Here is a 16,071-nt window from a genome sequence, read left to right as displayed (position 1 = left end):
AAAGAAAACATCCCCCACTTAACCTACGTCGGCCAGTTGATTACTGGTACCCTGTTTCCCCAAAAATAAGACTGTTTCTTATATTAATTTTTGCTCCTAAAGTCATGCCAGGTCTTTATTTCAGGGGATGTAAAATTTGCGTATATTGTTGTACTGTAGTCATGTCTCCACATAGATCAGTATACCAGCTAAACTCTGAATTCCATTAAAGGTGTATTCCAGGAATCGGCATAATTCATATACAAGTGGGCACTCAAAATATAAGCCAATGTGTAATTAGTTGTTATTTAAAATGTTGCTCCCCTTAGCAGAAAATGCTGGTGACATAGACTGTAATGAAGAATTAAAATGCTACTGGCCCTTTAATCAGTCCGTTAATTTCCTCTGCGCGGTCCGTTGCAGGACAGAAGATGGCTGCTGGTCACATGTCCACATCACATGTCCTGTACCTGCCTGGGCATGTCATGTGATCACCATTACGTTTGGCTGTAGTCGGTTGGTTGCAGTGCATCCAGTATGGTCAGTGTTGTGCTGATGGCAGTTACACATCATTACCATGGTAACAGAGCAAGAAAGTTTGTTATATCACTGTTATATCATCACTGGGAGCAGAGCATAAGAGAGAGGAGGAGTTACTGAGAACTAAAGGATCATGGAACTTGTAGTTTCCAGTGGTGGCCATCTTAGTGATAACTCCACCTACTTTAGAGAGGCCATAAATTTTGTAAATCATAAAATCAAATTATTTAAGCTCTGTTTTGTTACTAATGACATTGAGTATTGTTGTATTTATTTATTTATATCATCATGGGTTTTTGTGTCAGACGTTCATATTCCCGGAATACCCCTTTAAGAATTTCTTGTGACTCTATTTCCGTGTATGGTACATTTGGCAAACCTGGTATTTTAAGTCCTATCATCTTCTGGAATAACTCTCCAAACCCTGAATTTCATGTTAAAATGGTTTACTAATAGTAATGTATGGTGTGGGGGAAATTGTAGCAATGACTGTCGCTAGGTCTTGTTTTCAGGGAAGGCCTTATTTCTAAGCTTGAAAAAAATTGTGCTAGGTATTATTTTTGGAAGTGTCTTATTTTCAAGGAAACGGGGTATAACTAATACTTATATCAACCTTACAAATGCCAAGGCTCACTTTTCTACAAATCACCATTTGCAATCGAGGTCCTATAGGCATCTGAACTTCAAGTTTGCAGGTAGCATTAACCCCTTAACTCTGAAGCCACTTTTCACCTTCCTGACACGGCCCATTTTTCAAATTTGACTTGTGTCTCTATAAGTGGTTAAAGTTTTAGAACGCTTTAACATATCCAAGTGATTTTGAAATTTGTTTTCTTGTGACACTTTGTACTTCATGTTAGTTGAAAAATTTTGGTGTTATGTTTTGCATTTATTTACAGTCATGGCCATAAGTTTTGAGAATGACACAAATATTATATTTTCACATGATCTGTTGCCCTCTGGTTTTAATGTGTGTTTGTAACATGTTGTTATCACATACAGCAATAGAAGTGCAATCATATTATGAGTAACAAAAGCTTTTATTGACACAATGAGTTAATGCAGCAAGTCAATATTTGCAGTGTTGACCCTTCTTCTTCAGGACCTCTGCAATTCTCCCTGGCATGCTCTCAATCAACTTGAGAGTACCTTTTGCAGAATATCAGTCTGTCCCTGATGTTTTTTCTGGATAGAAGTGGCTTCTTTGCTGCCCTCCTTGACACCAAGCCTTGCTCCAAGAGTCTCCGCCTCCGCCTTCTTGGGCACCCTGGAGGCTTTTGGCAACAATGGAACTTCTCTCCTTGAATTTCTTGGTGATGCGATAGATTGCACCTCAGTCAACAGTTAGAGATAACCATGGATAACAGAAGAGAAACAATGATGCCAAGCACCAGCCTCCTTTTAAAGTGTCCAGTGGTGTGATTCTTACTTAATCATGACAGATTGATTTCCAGCTCTGTCCTCATCAACACCCAGGAGCAATCACTGAAACAATGTTAGCTGCTCCTTTAAAGGCAGGACTGCAATGAAGTTGAAATGTATTTTGGGAATTTTGGGGGGATTTTTGACGTCTTCTGGCGCTGATAACTTTTTTTATACTTTGGTGTACAGAGCTGTGGGTGGTGTAGTTTTTTGCAGACTTTGATGACGTTTACAATGTTATCATTTTTAGGACTGTGTGCAACCTTTTGATCACTTTTTAATGAATTTTTTTTATATTTTTCAAAATGGCAAATGGCAGTATATGAGGATTTTCCCTCTCATTCATTACAAGGTGCTAATCGCGGGTGTTACCGCTAAGCCTTTGCTGCAATATGCAGCAAAGACTTACCGCCTATGGAGAGGGCTCCGTCTGTGAACCCTCTCCATGCACCCGCACCTGGCATGTGACGTAGTATTATGTCACATGTCGGTAAGTGGTTAATTCTTTTTATTACAAAAACTATTTAAACTTTTTTTTTTTTTTTTTTTTTTACGGGTTGGGTTGAACAAGCGATGCTTTGATCGCTTGTTCAAGCCGTCATTCATATAACACATTATAATACAGATGTATTACAGTGTGTTACAGCCGGTTCCTGCTAGGACCCAGCTCCCGGGAGATGATCGCGCAGCCCCCGAGCAGTGGAACCCCCCCCATCCCTCTGGTAAGCGTGGTGGGTGGTCCAATTCACCTGTGATGCCCCTTGCACACCGTGGTCAAGTATGACTGCCGCGTGTAAGGGGTTAACACCCGCAATCAAAGGGACCTTCGAGGTGGGTGTCGGCTATATATGGTATAATAGTACTGCAAAATGCGGGAACACGCCTCATGCGATTCAGTACTATTATGTCAAATGTCGGGAAGGGGTTTAACCCATTTTCCCTCCTTGTGTATAAGGCCAATTCCACCATACACATAATCTCATTACATTTTGAAAGCCAGAGGGACTGATGGCGCTGTTGTTTGCTTCTATAACACTGATATACATAATGGTGCTGCTAACAGAAATCACAGCAAAGATCTCACAATGTTGTAAAAGAACAAAAGTTGGTTCAAGAGGGAAATTAATATTCAAGTTCTGTTGAAGAACTTGGGAAGCAGCAACGGTCAAGACCAAAAAATGTGTTCCACATTGCCAACCCATTGAATAGTAGCATTAATTTTAGTAGGTACTTGATACCATTGTGATAATATTTTATAATCATCTTTTTGAAATCTTGAATTGATGGGAGATATATTTATGTAAGCTGTTGTCAAACTAATTGACATTTCATGTTCCCATTTTACTGTAAATGGATAGCACTTGGTTCATGGGTATAAGAGGCATACTATAAATCCCAGAAAGAGGGTGGTGTCCAGAGTCTGAGCTCATACATAATTTTTTTTTTTTTATCAGTAGGATCATTTTTAGAAAATTTCAATTGAGGTAATGAATTTAAATAAGTCCATAAGAAAAAAAGATCTCCGTGGACTCGACACTCTGACCTCCTAAATTTCAGATATCTCCGAAGGTTGAATCCATCTTGACCCAATTTGGAAATGGGGAAACCCTATGTAACCCTACCATATTCCATTTCCTAAAAAACGACATCTTCCATCCCAAGGGCAAATCTAGGATTATCCAATACTGCGTATATAAATGAATTTATAGGTATTAAAGTACCTTTAAGGGAGACCTACCATTTGAAATCTACTATAAAAAGTAGATTAGATCCCTCCTGCCTGCCTCTGCCCTAATCTGTAATTTAATAATCCTGAAAGATAACCTTACTTTTTAAAAACTTTATTTTAGTAATATGTAAATTAACTGCAGAGGCTACTGGAGTGTGTTCTGGTCTGGCCAGACACTGGGAGCTAAGGCAACTGTATTTTTCACTTGACAGAACGGTTCAGGGCTTATTTTTTGCAAGAAGAGTTGTTCATTTGTATCAGTAGTATAATTTTGTGGCACATGACTTTTTTTAATCACTTTTTCAAAAATTTTGTGTAGACATTGATAAAAAAAAAACATCTTTTAGGCAAATTTTTCAGGATTTCTTGTACAGATTGTTACAGATGTGGCGATACCAAATATGGGGGCTTTTTGTTTTTCTTTATACTTTATTAGCCTTTTTATGAAAATGCAGTGTATTGGGGACATTTTCTTTTATTAAACTTTTCTACACAAATTGCAGTGTTATGTAACTGACTGAGCATGCTGACACATACTTCTTTAGTTATAGTTGGGTTCTGCCCAGAGGCAGAGCCTGTGTACAAGGGCCTTGGGCAGACCCAGGGCACTCATCAGACCCAAGGCTGCCACAGGAAGGATCGGATGCCCCCTAATAAGCTAATCAGGGGTGTATAAGAGGTTAAAACCCACAATCAGAAGTATGTCACACTTTGGCTGCGGGTGTATGGAGAGGGCTTACGGGCTGAGCCCTGTCGCTACGGGGTGGGTATATTGCAGCAAACACCCACCGGTTACACCTGTGATCGGTGGTGGCAAAGCTGGAGGTTAAAAGATGGTGGCTTGGATCGTCGCTTTCTGTGACTGCATCGGGGAGTGATGATCTGTCTCCATGGCCTCCATGAGGCTTTAAAAAAATTTTTATTAAAAAAACTGAAAATTCAAACCACTCCCCTTTTCCTAGAACTGATATAAATATAAATAAAATGTAAAAAACCCTTAACATGTTAGTTATCACCGTGTCCCAAAATGTCCGATCTATCAAAATATAATAACAGTATTTCCCGTTTAAGCCCATAATGGACACTAGCGCCCAACTATGAAGTGCAATTAGTTATGCAGAAATCAAGCTCTCACACAACTCTTTACATGGGAAAAATAAAAGGGAAAGGTCGTTAGACAGAGGTTAGGTGCAGCTCAACATTTTCTCAGCATCTGTTGATATAGCAAACTAGAATCAAGCGTGATCACTTTCTTTGAGATATTCTGCCAAACGTTTCTGACTTATTGAACTATACTTCCATACTTGGCTTGCATGTGGTGAGATGGTTGAACAAGTGATCCTGTGTGTACTCTGTGATTCAGCAAAGTACTCTGTCCTTCGGCTACTATTTTTTCCGTCCTAAGCCCTTTTTCATTTGAGGGCATATGTTTCCTGGACACCTAGTTCTGTATGCTATCCTTCCACATGCGTACTTTCTAAAGCCATAACTACTGTTTGGAATGTAACTGTTGTAACGTTTTGTTCTTTTCAGCTTGAAAAAGAGTTAACATATAGCAAATTTTTGGAGTGGACAGATCCAGAAAGAATGGACATTACAGAAATGGAGTTGCATTTGCCAAAGTTTAAACTAGAAGAAAATTATGACCTGAAATCTGTACTTAGTGACATGGGAATGCCTGACGCCTTTGGGAACGGATCTGATTTCTCAGGAATGTCTAGCAATAATGAACTATTTCTGTCGAAAGTAGTGCACAAGTCTTTTGTAGAAGTGAATGAGGAGGGTACAGAGGCTGCTGCAGCCACCGCAGGGATAATGATGCTTCGTTGTATGATGATAGTGCCAAAGATCATCTGTGACCATCCTTTCCTATTCTTCATCACTCATAGACAAAGCCGTAGCATCTTATTTGCTGGTAGATATTCTGCACCCTGAAAAATTAGGTTTAAAATGTGAGACGAATAAAGCAGCACTCAACAATACAGCTAGACCCAATCTCCAAGTATGAGAGTGCCTCATATACAACAATAAGATTTATTTGTGTGCCTTACACTTAAGCCTTACTTAAATTTTGAAAGCTGTTTTCTTTCTTTCAGAAATTAATGTTAATTTACCTACAATAGTAGTATCCTATCTTTTTTCTTTATTTACTTGTGTGTTGACATAAACTTTTCCTCTATTTTTCTACCATTCATAGATGAAGAGAAGCTGTTACAGCAAATAATATTGTTTGTGTAACGAAAAGTTATTCAATTTTCAGGTATTTTCTGTATCAATTCTTCACGGTTTTAAAACACAGTGGGCCACATGTATCATACTTTTGTCTCTCAGTGGTGAATTTGAGACATTTGGCAGCTCTTTTTTGCACCTTATGTATGATCCTGTCTTTTTACTTTTGATACATGTTCAGTTTTTCCTATCCTGGAAGGGGCAAATTTTGGCTACTTTTTGTTGAAAATGTCTCACAGGCCACGTGAGGGGGTAATATATACAGGAGTGGACAATACTGTTGATTTGGGATTTAACATGTTGCATTTTTAATGCATTTTGAAACGAATTAAAAAAGCTAAGGAGAGTTGATTTTCCTAATTACATCAATGTTAACATTTGACTTCACAAAACGCATAGTTAACACATGCATTAACGTGGCATTTATATTGCGTTTTGTAAACGCAAATGTTAACAGTAATGAAATAAGGCAAATCGCCTATACTCAGCTTTTGTAATTAGTTTCAAAATGCATTAAAAAGGCAATTAAACCTCTACATGTGACCTCACCCTTAGAAGTAACCAATAAAAAAAATGCAATAATTTTTGAATTTTGACAAAAGAGGTTACTTGAGGTTATCTGAGGTGCAGATTTACGCCAAAAAAGGCGCAAAAAAGTGAAACCTTAGTGAAATGTTGCACGGAACATCTGGAAAACAATGATACATAATGCACACTGCACAAAGGTAACGACAAGCTGAGACCTACTATACATTGAAGAATTGATACAGAACGTTTATTGTAAAATTTAATAACCTTTTGTAACACAAATAATATATTAATCATTTGCTGTAATGAGCTTACAGTGGACAACCCATTTAAAGTTTCTAGTGAATTTTTTAGGAATTTGGGAAGACACTGTGAGGGCTGGGGTGGCAAAATAACAAGAAAAAAACTGTGTACTAATTCTGCTCCAATTTCGGCATTCATCCAGTAAGTACCAGAATGACACCCTGGCCCAAAAACTCCTTTAACTTCTTAGTCAGTTCTGCAAGGAGATAAGTTATCAAGCAAAGTATCCTTTAGACATGTAAAATGTTAGCTTCTCTTATTAGTCTGCTGTGTAAAGTTTTCAGAAAAGTTTTCAAAAAACATTGTTAGTAAAGAATATAACCAATTTCATGCTTATCACCTGCACTATTATTTTATGAAATAAAAAAAAATGGTTAAAAATATTTAGTCATCCTTTAAAGTCAATTTATAATCAATCACATACATTTAATCCTGAAAATCTTTACTCATTTTCAGGTTTTGCTTACAATCTTCACACTTATACAAAGCATTTTACCTTTTGTTTAATATTAGGCATTTGACATTTGAAAATCTGTTTGAATTTACCAGATGCGTCTATAGGAATGTCTTTTATGTGTACTTACCTGTAACATGGTGCTGGTTATTTCTCACTTGCATCCTTTATTTGGCATTTTTATACTTGTTGTAAAACTAATATTTTAGTAGATTTCAAGACCTACATTAATCTTTCTGTGATCTGTTGTTCTAGAAAAAAAATTAGTTTTAATAATTTTTCAGCGCACTAAGGTTAAGGCCTTTATCTTTTTGTTTTATGTTGCCCAGCATCAAGTAACATCAAACAAGAAACATCTCTAACCTGATGCACTGTGATTCTAATTTGTATAAAAATGCTTTAGGGAAACATGAGTTACATCTGGAAAACTTGTTAAGTGCCCTACACAATCCTGGGAGGTGTTTTATTAATTGTAATTTCTCAAATTCCATATTCGTATAGTTCATGTGTTTTTGTACATGTGACAGTTAAAGGCTACAATAATCTGTGAGGTGCTTCAATATATAACATAGTAATAGTCTGCTAACATAATATTGGGTTTTAAGTTAAAACCATTTGGTTTTATGCATTGTGAACCAAACATACCTTGAGAATGTGTTAGTGACAACGATGCAGAAACTTTTCTTGTTTTAATCCTGAACTGTGTGGTTTTGTTTAAAAAAAATATATATTTTACATTTCAGGAACTTGGGAAAGCTGGGTGCCCTGGCTGCTGACAAAAACACATTACCGTATATACTCGAGTATAAGCCGACCCGAGTATAAGCCGAGACCCCTAATTTTACCACAAAAAAATGGGAAAACCTATTGACTCGAGTATAAGCCGAGGGTGTAGTATACAGCCTGTCCCAAGTAGTATACAATCAGCCTGCCCCCATGAAGTATACAGCCTGCCCCCATGAAGTATACAGCCTGCCCCCATGAAGTATACAGCCTGCCCCCATGAAGTATACAGCCTGCCCCCATGAAGTATACAGCCTGCCCCCATGAAGTATACAGCCTGCCCCAATGAAGTATACAGCCTGCCCCAATGAAGTATACAGCCTGCCCCCATGAAGTATACAGCCTGCCCCAATGAAGTATACAGCCTGCCCCCATGAAGTATACAGCCTGCCCCCATGAAGTATACAGCCTGCCCCCATGAAGTATACAGCCTGCCCCCATGAAGTATACAGCCTGCTCCCATGAAGTATACAGCCTGCCCCAATGAAGTATACAGCCTGTCCCAATGAAGTATACAGCCTGCCCCAATGAAGTATACAGCCTGCCCCAATGAAGTATACAGCCTGCCCCCATGAAGTATACAGCCTGCCCCCATGAAGTATACAGCCTGCCCCCATGAAGTATACAGCCTGCCCCCATGAAGTATACAGCCTGCCCCCATGAAGTATACAGCCTGCCCCCATGAAGTATACAGCCTGCCCCCATGAAGTATACAGCCTGCCCCCATGAAGTATACAGCCTGCCCTCAGTATAATAAAAAAAAATAAACTTAATACTCACCCTCCGACGATACTCACCTTTGATTTGAAGTGGCGGCTCCCGGTCCTCGGCGGCGGCTCCCGGTCCTCGGCGGCGGCTCCTGGTCCTGGGCGGCGGCTCCCGGTCCTCGGCGGCGGCTCCCGGTCCATTGTGGCGGCTTCTCTCTTCGATCTTCACGTGCCGGCAGTCGCGTCCATGCGACTTGCCGGCGGGCGCACAGTGCGATGCGGCGGTGTCGCCGCTGATGACGTCGTCAGCGGCGACACCGCTACATCATATTATGCGCCCGCCGGCAAGTCGCATAGACGCGACTGCCGGCACGTGAAGATCGAAGGGAGAAGTCGCCGCAGAGGATCGGGAGCTGCCGCCGAGGACCAGGAGCCGCCGCCGAGGGCCGGGAGCCGGAGGGTGAGTATTAATTTTTTTTTTTTTTTTATTAACTCGTGTATAAGCCGAGATTAGGTTTTTCAGCACATTTTTTGTGCTGAAAAACTCGGCTTATACACGAGTATATACGGTAATTATACATACACAGGAGCTGCCTGAGCTGTCCAGACAGGAATAATCAATCTGAGCTAGATGGCTCATACACACTAGCTGGGGGATGGTGCAGTGGTTGATTACTTCTGCCTGTCAGGGACAACACAGTGATTATGTATTGCTGGGCAGGACAAGGATGAAGCAGTGCATAATTAAGGTGAGGAGAGCTTTGGGGCAGTCACAGGAGGGACAGAGTCTTATTTTTTTATAATTTTATAATTGTTTTTTCAGTAAAACCACTCAGTTCAGAGATTAAACAAGATATGCTTCTGCATCAGTGTTGTTACAGCATTCTTAAGGTATGTTTGGTAAATAATGCATAAAAGCTAATGATAGATTTAAACTTTGGGTATTATTTCATGTTAAAACTTATGTTACAAGGTTGTTTTTCTTCCACTCATAGTACTGCGTTATTAGAAACAAAGACTTTTATACAGTGGCTTTAAAGGAAAGAAATACAAATCTGTCTCCTGTTAGTAAAAAAAAACTTATAGATTTTTGAAGGTGGAGAGTGAAAATGGAAACGCAAAAAAAAAGGGTTCGGTCATTAAGGGATGAAGTGCAGCTCAACATTTTCTCAGCATCTGTCGATTTAGCAAACTAGAATAGAATGTGATCAATTTCTTTGATAGATGCTGCTAAATGTTTCTGACTGGAGCATACCATCATCTTATTGAAACATACTTTCATACTTGGCTTGCATGTGTTGAGATGGTTGAACAAGCAATCCTGGATGTATGAGCAGCAAAGTTCTCCGTCAGGCATTCTCATTTATGAGGGTCTAAAAGCATTGTAATAGCTTGTCTCTTCTAACTTTCAACAAAAAGCTGTATGATTTTACTTGGAGATCAATCTGTGGATTTGCTTTTTATTTGGTTGGACCCAATGGACTGACGTGCTGTTGTGTTGTATCAAGCAGAGACCACATGCTAATATTTTACCCTTCTATTAAACAATGAGATGTTGGTCTATAGATCACATTCTTGAGAAGGCTACCTCCTGTGGATATATCATAAATGGCCTTTTAATTGATTCATGTAGTAAAATTTAGCCATTAAGAAGAGAAAGTAAATGGCTGTTTCTTAATCTGGCTACATGTTTGTGTTGTCGAATGTCCTTTTCTAAAATAATCTTGGATGGATACAGTAAAGCTGGTAAGGGATTTGTGGCGAGTAGTAGAAACTGATGTATTTTTATTTTATATTAATTTTGCATGGTTTAGAATCCAAAATTGAAAATGCTCAAGCCTTCTTTATCAAATGTATGCATAATCACTTCACAAATTTGTCAATTTAGAAGCATGCCCCATCACTATGACTCCTTTTGATTGTGTCATAATTTGTATTTATTTTCATAATTATTGCACATTTCTTAGGACTACAGAAACTAATTTCCTAAGGTATTTCCTTTTGCAAATACATCCTCGTTGTTTTATTTATTGCTTCTTTATTGCTTCTTTTTTTAATGTCTAGGTTAAAAAGCTGTTATTTCCATCAAAACTACCATATTTCCATCTACACTTCTCACAAAACATAACTTTTTAATTGGTATCTACCAGCAATTTTAACCATACAAAGCTGCACATGCATTAGGCACAACCCCCTTCCTTCTTCATTACATTGGCTAAATCCATACTTTCAGCAGGCAGGATATCACAAACTGCACAGTGCTGTGGATGAAACTCCTTGCATCATAGGCTTGCCTGTGAACACCAACAATACCAGAGGCCTAACGCAGCAATGTGTGGTTAAAACTGCTGATTGAAAAATGCAAAAAATAAGCACTCATATGTCTATGTTGACAGAAAAATATATATTTTTTTTAATGTTAACATTTTTAGGTTACATGTAATAATTACTTGTCACGGAGGACAAATCTTCATGTTGACTTGAGCCAACTGAATAGGTAACCAATTTCACAGTAGGCCATTCCTATTAAAAAGGATCTTTCATACCATGGAGAGAAGCCATGGTATCCTATGTTAATAGAGCCTTGCTTAAAATTCTTGTAAATACTTTGATGTATTTGCGTAAGGATAAACCATTCCTTCAAGATTGATCAAATTTGTGTGTTTTTATCTCTCTTAATTTAAATGACATCAGACTAATGATTCATATTTTTATTTCCAGCTTGAAAAGGAACTCACTTATGAGAAATTTACAGAAGTGACTAATCCAGATAACATGGACAGAACTGAAGTGGAGCTCTCTTTTCCAAAATTCAAGCTAGAAAACAGTTATGATCTAGAATCCGTTCTTGGAGGTTTAGGCATGACAGATGCCTTTGACATGGGCAAATGTGATTTCTCAGGCATGTCTGGGGATCGTGATTTATTTCTATCCAAAGTGGTTCACAAATCTTTTGTAGAGGTGAATGAGGAGGGAACAGAGGCGGCTGCTGCCACCGGGGCTGTTATTATGCTACGTTGTGCTCGGCTTGTACCAAGATTCACTTGTGACCATCCTTTCTTGTTCTTTATTATACACAAGCAAAGCAGATGCATTCTTTTCTTTGGTAGATTCGCTTCACCTTAGGGCTGGATACACACCCTGTAGACTGTGTGTTTCTCAACCCTTTAAAAATATGCAGTAAATCCACATATATTATGCAAATTTACATGCTGTGGATGTAAAATCCATGGCAAAGTCAAAACATAATTACAACGGTGTAGAGAATGATGCAGATTGTTAGTTTCTGTTTGGGGGGAGGTTTAGTAGGGAAGTTATTTTTAAGCAAGATACATTATATGATGGAATATTTTTGAGGCGGAAGTTACACTGATAATCTACAAGTATGCAACATGTAAAAATAGCATTAGTCTTTCAAGCTGCCTAAATGTACATAACATTTGGGGGGAAAAAACTAGTTGGTCTGAAAATAAAGGAATTTTCATGTTCTACAAAAATATATATGAGATGTTTAATTGTCATGTACTCTACTGCACTATTGGCCTCCCAGTCTTTCATATTGTTGGCTGTGAGTGCCACTGTGACAACAAGCATTTGAGACCTTTCCATTTCCTTAGATAGACATGGTTAATACTAAATGTAACCTTCTAAAAGGATTGCATGCTTTTAGTGACATCAGTCTTTTCACATGAGCTGTGATAGAACTGTAAATTCAGAATAAGTTTACAATAATAGTCAAAATCCCATTCCCATTAATATACATACATGTAGGAAGTTTACTGACTTTTACAGACGTCTTAACTGGTTAGCGACATGGGACAATATAGATGATCCTAATTAGTGGGCCGTTGCTGCATAAGAAAGATCTATATAATCCTCGGATCCGCAGCAGGAGACAAACTCATACATACAGCCTGGTCCTTGCGGTTTCTGCCCGGCTGTGAGATCTTGCCCTGCTGGGGTGTTAAGGACAGAGACAGAGGGAATAATATGGTACCCACAGTCACTCCCCTGGCCCCCTGCAGCATGATTGCTAGGTGTCAGGGGGGGTTGCCATGGCAGCTGGTGATCTGCCATGTACAGTGACCTATTAGTTCCAGTCCAAGACTGGGTCTAATAAGCCAAATGTCAGTAAAACACTGACAGATACAATGCTTTGCAGTACAGAAAGTAGTTGTTCTGATCTCCCAAAAACATTTAATAGAAGGTGCTCAAATAGTCAAATGTACCCTATGATAGTACCAATCTAACCATTGCCATTTCCTGCAATAAACCCTCCTTTGAGGAATAAAAAAGTTATAGCTCTCAGAATATGACGACACATAGACAAATGTACATATTTCGTTTATTTTTGGTTGCAGGAAAGAGTTAATAAATTTGAATAATCATACTATTTTACTATAATAATTAACCCATTTTAAGATACAAATTTTACGGCAAAAAACAAGCCCTCATATGACAAAAATTGGTCTTTTCAATATATACTTTTCACTGGAAGATTTAGTGCCGGGGCTCCTGGTTTCTGTTGTGGTTTCTGTTGTGGTTTCAGTTGATTAACCATACGTTTGCTCTGCTGCTGATTGGCAGTAGTGGAGACCATCTTATGGCACTGGATTGCTTGGCAGGGCAAGTACAACTTATTTGTTTTATAAAACCTTTTTATACATTTATTTTAAAATCCTGATTTATACAAAAATTGCCTTATAAGTTACCTGTATAATGTTTATTAGCATCACCTCATAAAGAGTAGAATTACAATTTTCTTCAGTTTCGGTTATGATATGTGCCTATTTTAGACTCTCGTAGATAGTATAATTCTATGTTGGACTGTTACAGTAGATTAGTTGGACTGTGTATGATTTTGTAGCTGCATTTCTTGTTATCCAGAACACATAAATGTTCATATGTAAAACCAAAATATACAAAAATTTAAAAAAGCTTTTGTAGTTGTCATTTTATGGGTGCACTTTTAAAAGGAAGTACGGATGAACTGTCTTTCCATCTCTTTTCTAATGCTACACAAAAATACTGATCCTGTCTTTTATAACTACTCCTAATGGATAGACATAGCATCAAATGGAGACACAAAAGATATATTACTGATTAGATTTAGACCATGCTGAACAATTAAACATATTGACAGAGTTTAGAACAAATTAAACCAAGTGTAATTTTGATGCAAGATCCTTAGTCAATCATGCATTTCCATTGATGATCATTTAAAGGAAACCTGTAAGCAGAAGATTACCTAAACTAAATCACTACTAGTACAAACGTTAGTCAAGTAGATGGTTAACTTCCGGATCATGTTTCTTTCAGTCCACCATGATCTAGAAAATCAACTTCAAGTGAGATGCAATCCCAAAAAACAAAGATCGACATGGCACTCCCAATCCTTTACAATCGTCTGAACATAGGATAAGTGCTTCAGATTGCCACAACTGAATAGTATCGTAGGTGCTTTGAATCCAACGCGACAGTGATCCCCAAATAGCAAATGTACAAAAGTAGTAAGAAGAAATGCACGACATTTACTGATCTCCCAAAGTAGCTTTCATCCTCTTTATTTCATCAATATTATAATACAACATACTTACAAAACAGGGGCAGGGTATATGGTGCGAGGGAGGACACACAGGGTGCTCATTGACAAGGCAACGGCTGTTTCGCACAACACTGCACTTCTTCCAGCCTCTGTATGAAGTGATCTAAAAAATGGTGCTATATGAAGTGAAGGAGGTGGGATCCATCACACCTGGATTGATAATCATGGCTTCTTATAGGTTATTTTTGTTATCATATACCACCTATAGCCCAATCACCAGGGTTGGACGGACCTATAGCTGTAACTGTTTAACTAACTGTGGTCACCTTACCTGTTAACTTGCATCCCGCTCAGCTGTGGCTGATGAATCAGTTGATTCGCTAAGACGCTACCTTACACATGGAACACGTCGGTTGCGGGACTGACAGCTGGCTCCGCCCATCCATCACGTGGCTTGTATCGCCAGCAACCCGCGGACTCAAGTCTAAGGGATGTCCTGTAGAGAGCCTCGCTGTTTTAAGCCTATAGGGAGCAGTACACACCACTGCATCTAGGTACAGGCAGGTTTTGTACAGTATATAGCCAGTCCTTGTATACAGCAAGCCAGTCCCCCATCCTAGTACATACAAATAAAAAACTTTGTACTCACCTTTCCAATGCTCCCTCGCAGCTCCGCTACTTGAAGCAGTCTGGCCGGCGATGACCGCTCCGTGCGCCAGAAGAGTGAGTAGATGGTTTTTTATTTTTCCACCGGCCCCACCAGTTTCAGAACGGTCCCTGACTAGTCGGCCCACCAGGATTTCTCCCGGTGGGTCTTATGGCCAGTACACCCCTGGATAGAAGCCCTGTCTGTGATCCAGATGCAGCCATCAAAAGAGCCACATCTGGTTCGCGAGCCAAAGGTTCCCGACCCCTGATCTTGTTGCTCCTTCCTCTGAATTAACGGATCTCATGTGTTCCTTTATTATGAAATATACATTTTTCATTTTTTTGGCAGCTACATATTAAAACATAGACTAAAAAATTTGTCTTACGTTTTACAAACTGTGTCATGTTGACTATTTGATCACCAAATCTAATGAACTTTTTCCCCTATGTTATTAGGGCAAACGCTTCACTGTCTGCATCTAAAATATGTGACGCATTTTTCTCTAACCAGTTTTTTTTGCGCAAGGAAACTGTCCTTTCTTGAATTCCCGCTTTTATGTGAAATCTCAACCATTTACATATAAAACATCTCCCCCCAAAGTCAGAGAAATATGACTTTTCTTACCTTGTTTTCACAACAGATGAGTCCAGTTTAGTGATTGCAGGGGTAGTATGAATTCAAAAGCCGCTATCTTCTGTATTGTAGTATCTAGAAATATGCATTTTGTGTCATATTAAGGGGTTAATTGTCACTTGGGAAAAAAAAAAATTGTCTGGAGCTACAATTATAAAATATACAATTTCGACTTGCGCACAAATTCAACTTAAGAACAAACCTACGGACCCTATCTTGTACGTAACCCAGGGACTGTCTGCAATAAACAATCAAATTTCAGGTCCCCTATCCAAGTGGCCCTGTAGAAAATGAAAGCAACCATCTGATTTATTGTCTCAATAAAGGAAGTTATGAATTACTTGGATCCTTCCCAGGCATGCATGTGAACCAGGATAAACACACCCTGAAACGTCACATGACATGCTTGATGCCATACTGCTCAATGGAGTAGGCTTGTTTGTTTCAGAAAGTATACCCCAGGAGTTCACACTGGATGAAATGGACTTTTGAAAAGAAAACAATGGGTGATTATGTTTGATGAAATTTATGTCTGTCCAAGCATTTTTCCATATTTAAAAAAACTATTTT

General features: G+C 38.8%; 1 protein-coding gene across 2 annotated transcripts in view; it reads left to right on the top strand.

The window, feature by feature from the left end:
* The window catches only part of LOC140133074 (serpin B6-like), a 31,497-nt gene extending 15,821 nt beyond the window's left edge, over positions 1–15,676 (top strand). The window contains exon 7 of one of the 2 annotated variants that reach the window (XM_072152673.1): positions 11,396–15,676. In XM_072152673.1, the coding sequence (XP_072008774.1) occupies positions 11,396–11,800 (405 nt within the window). In that variant the 3' untranslated portion in view covers positions 11,801–15,676. Of the gene's footprint in view, positions 1–5,203; positions 7,114–11,395 lie in introns of those variants that run through there. The other variant, XM_072152674.1, reaches the window with a different exon arrangement.
* The last annotated feature ends 395 nt before the right edge of the window (positions 15,677–16,071 follow it).

Source organism: Engystomops pustulosus, chromosome 5 (assembly GCF_040894005.1).
Source record: "Engystomops pustulosus chromosome 5, aEngPut4.maternal, whole genome shotgun sequence".
NCBI classification, from domain to species: Eukaryota; Metazoa; Chordata; class Amphibia; order Anura; family Leptodactylidae; genus Engystomops; species Engystomops pustulosus.
This window is presented reverse-complemented; position numbering and strand designations above follow the sequence as displayed.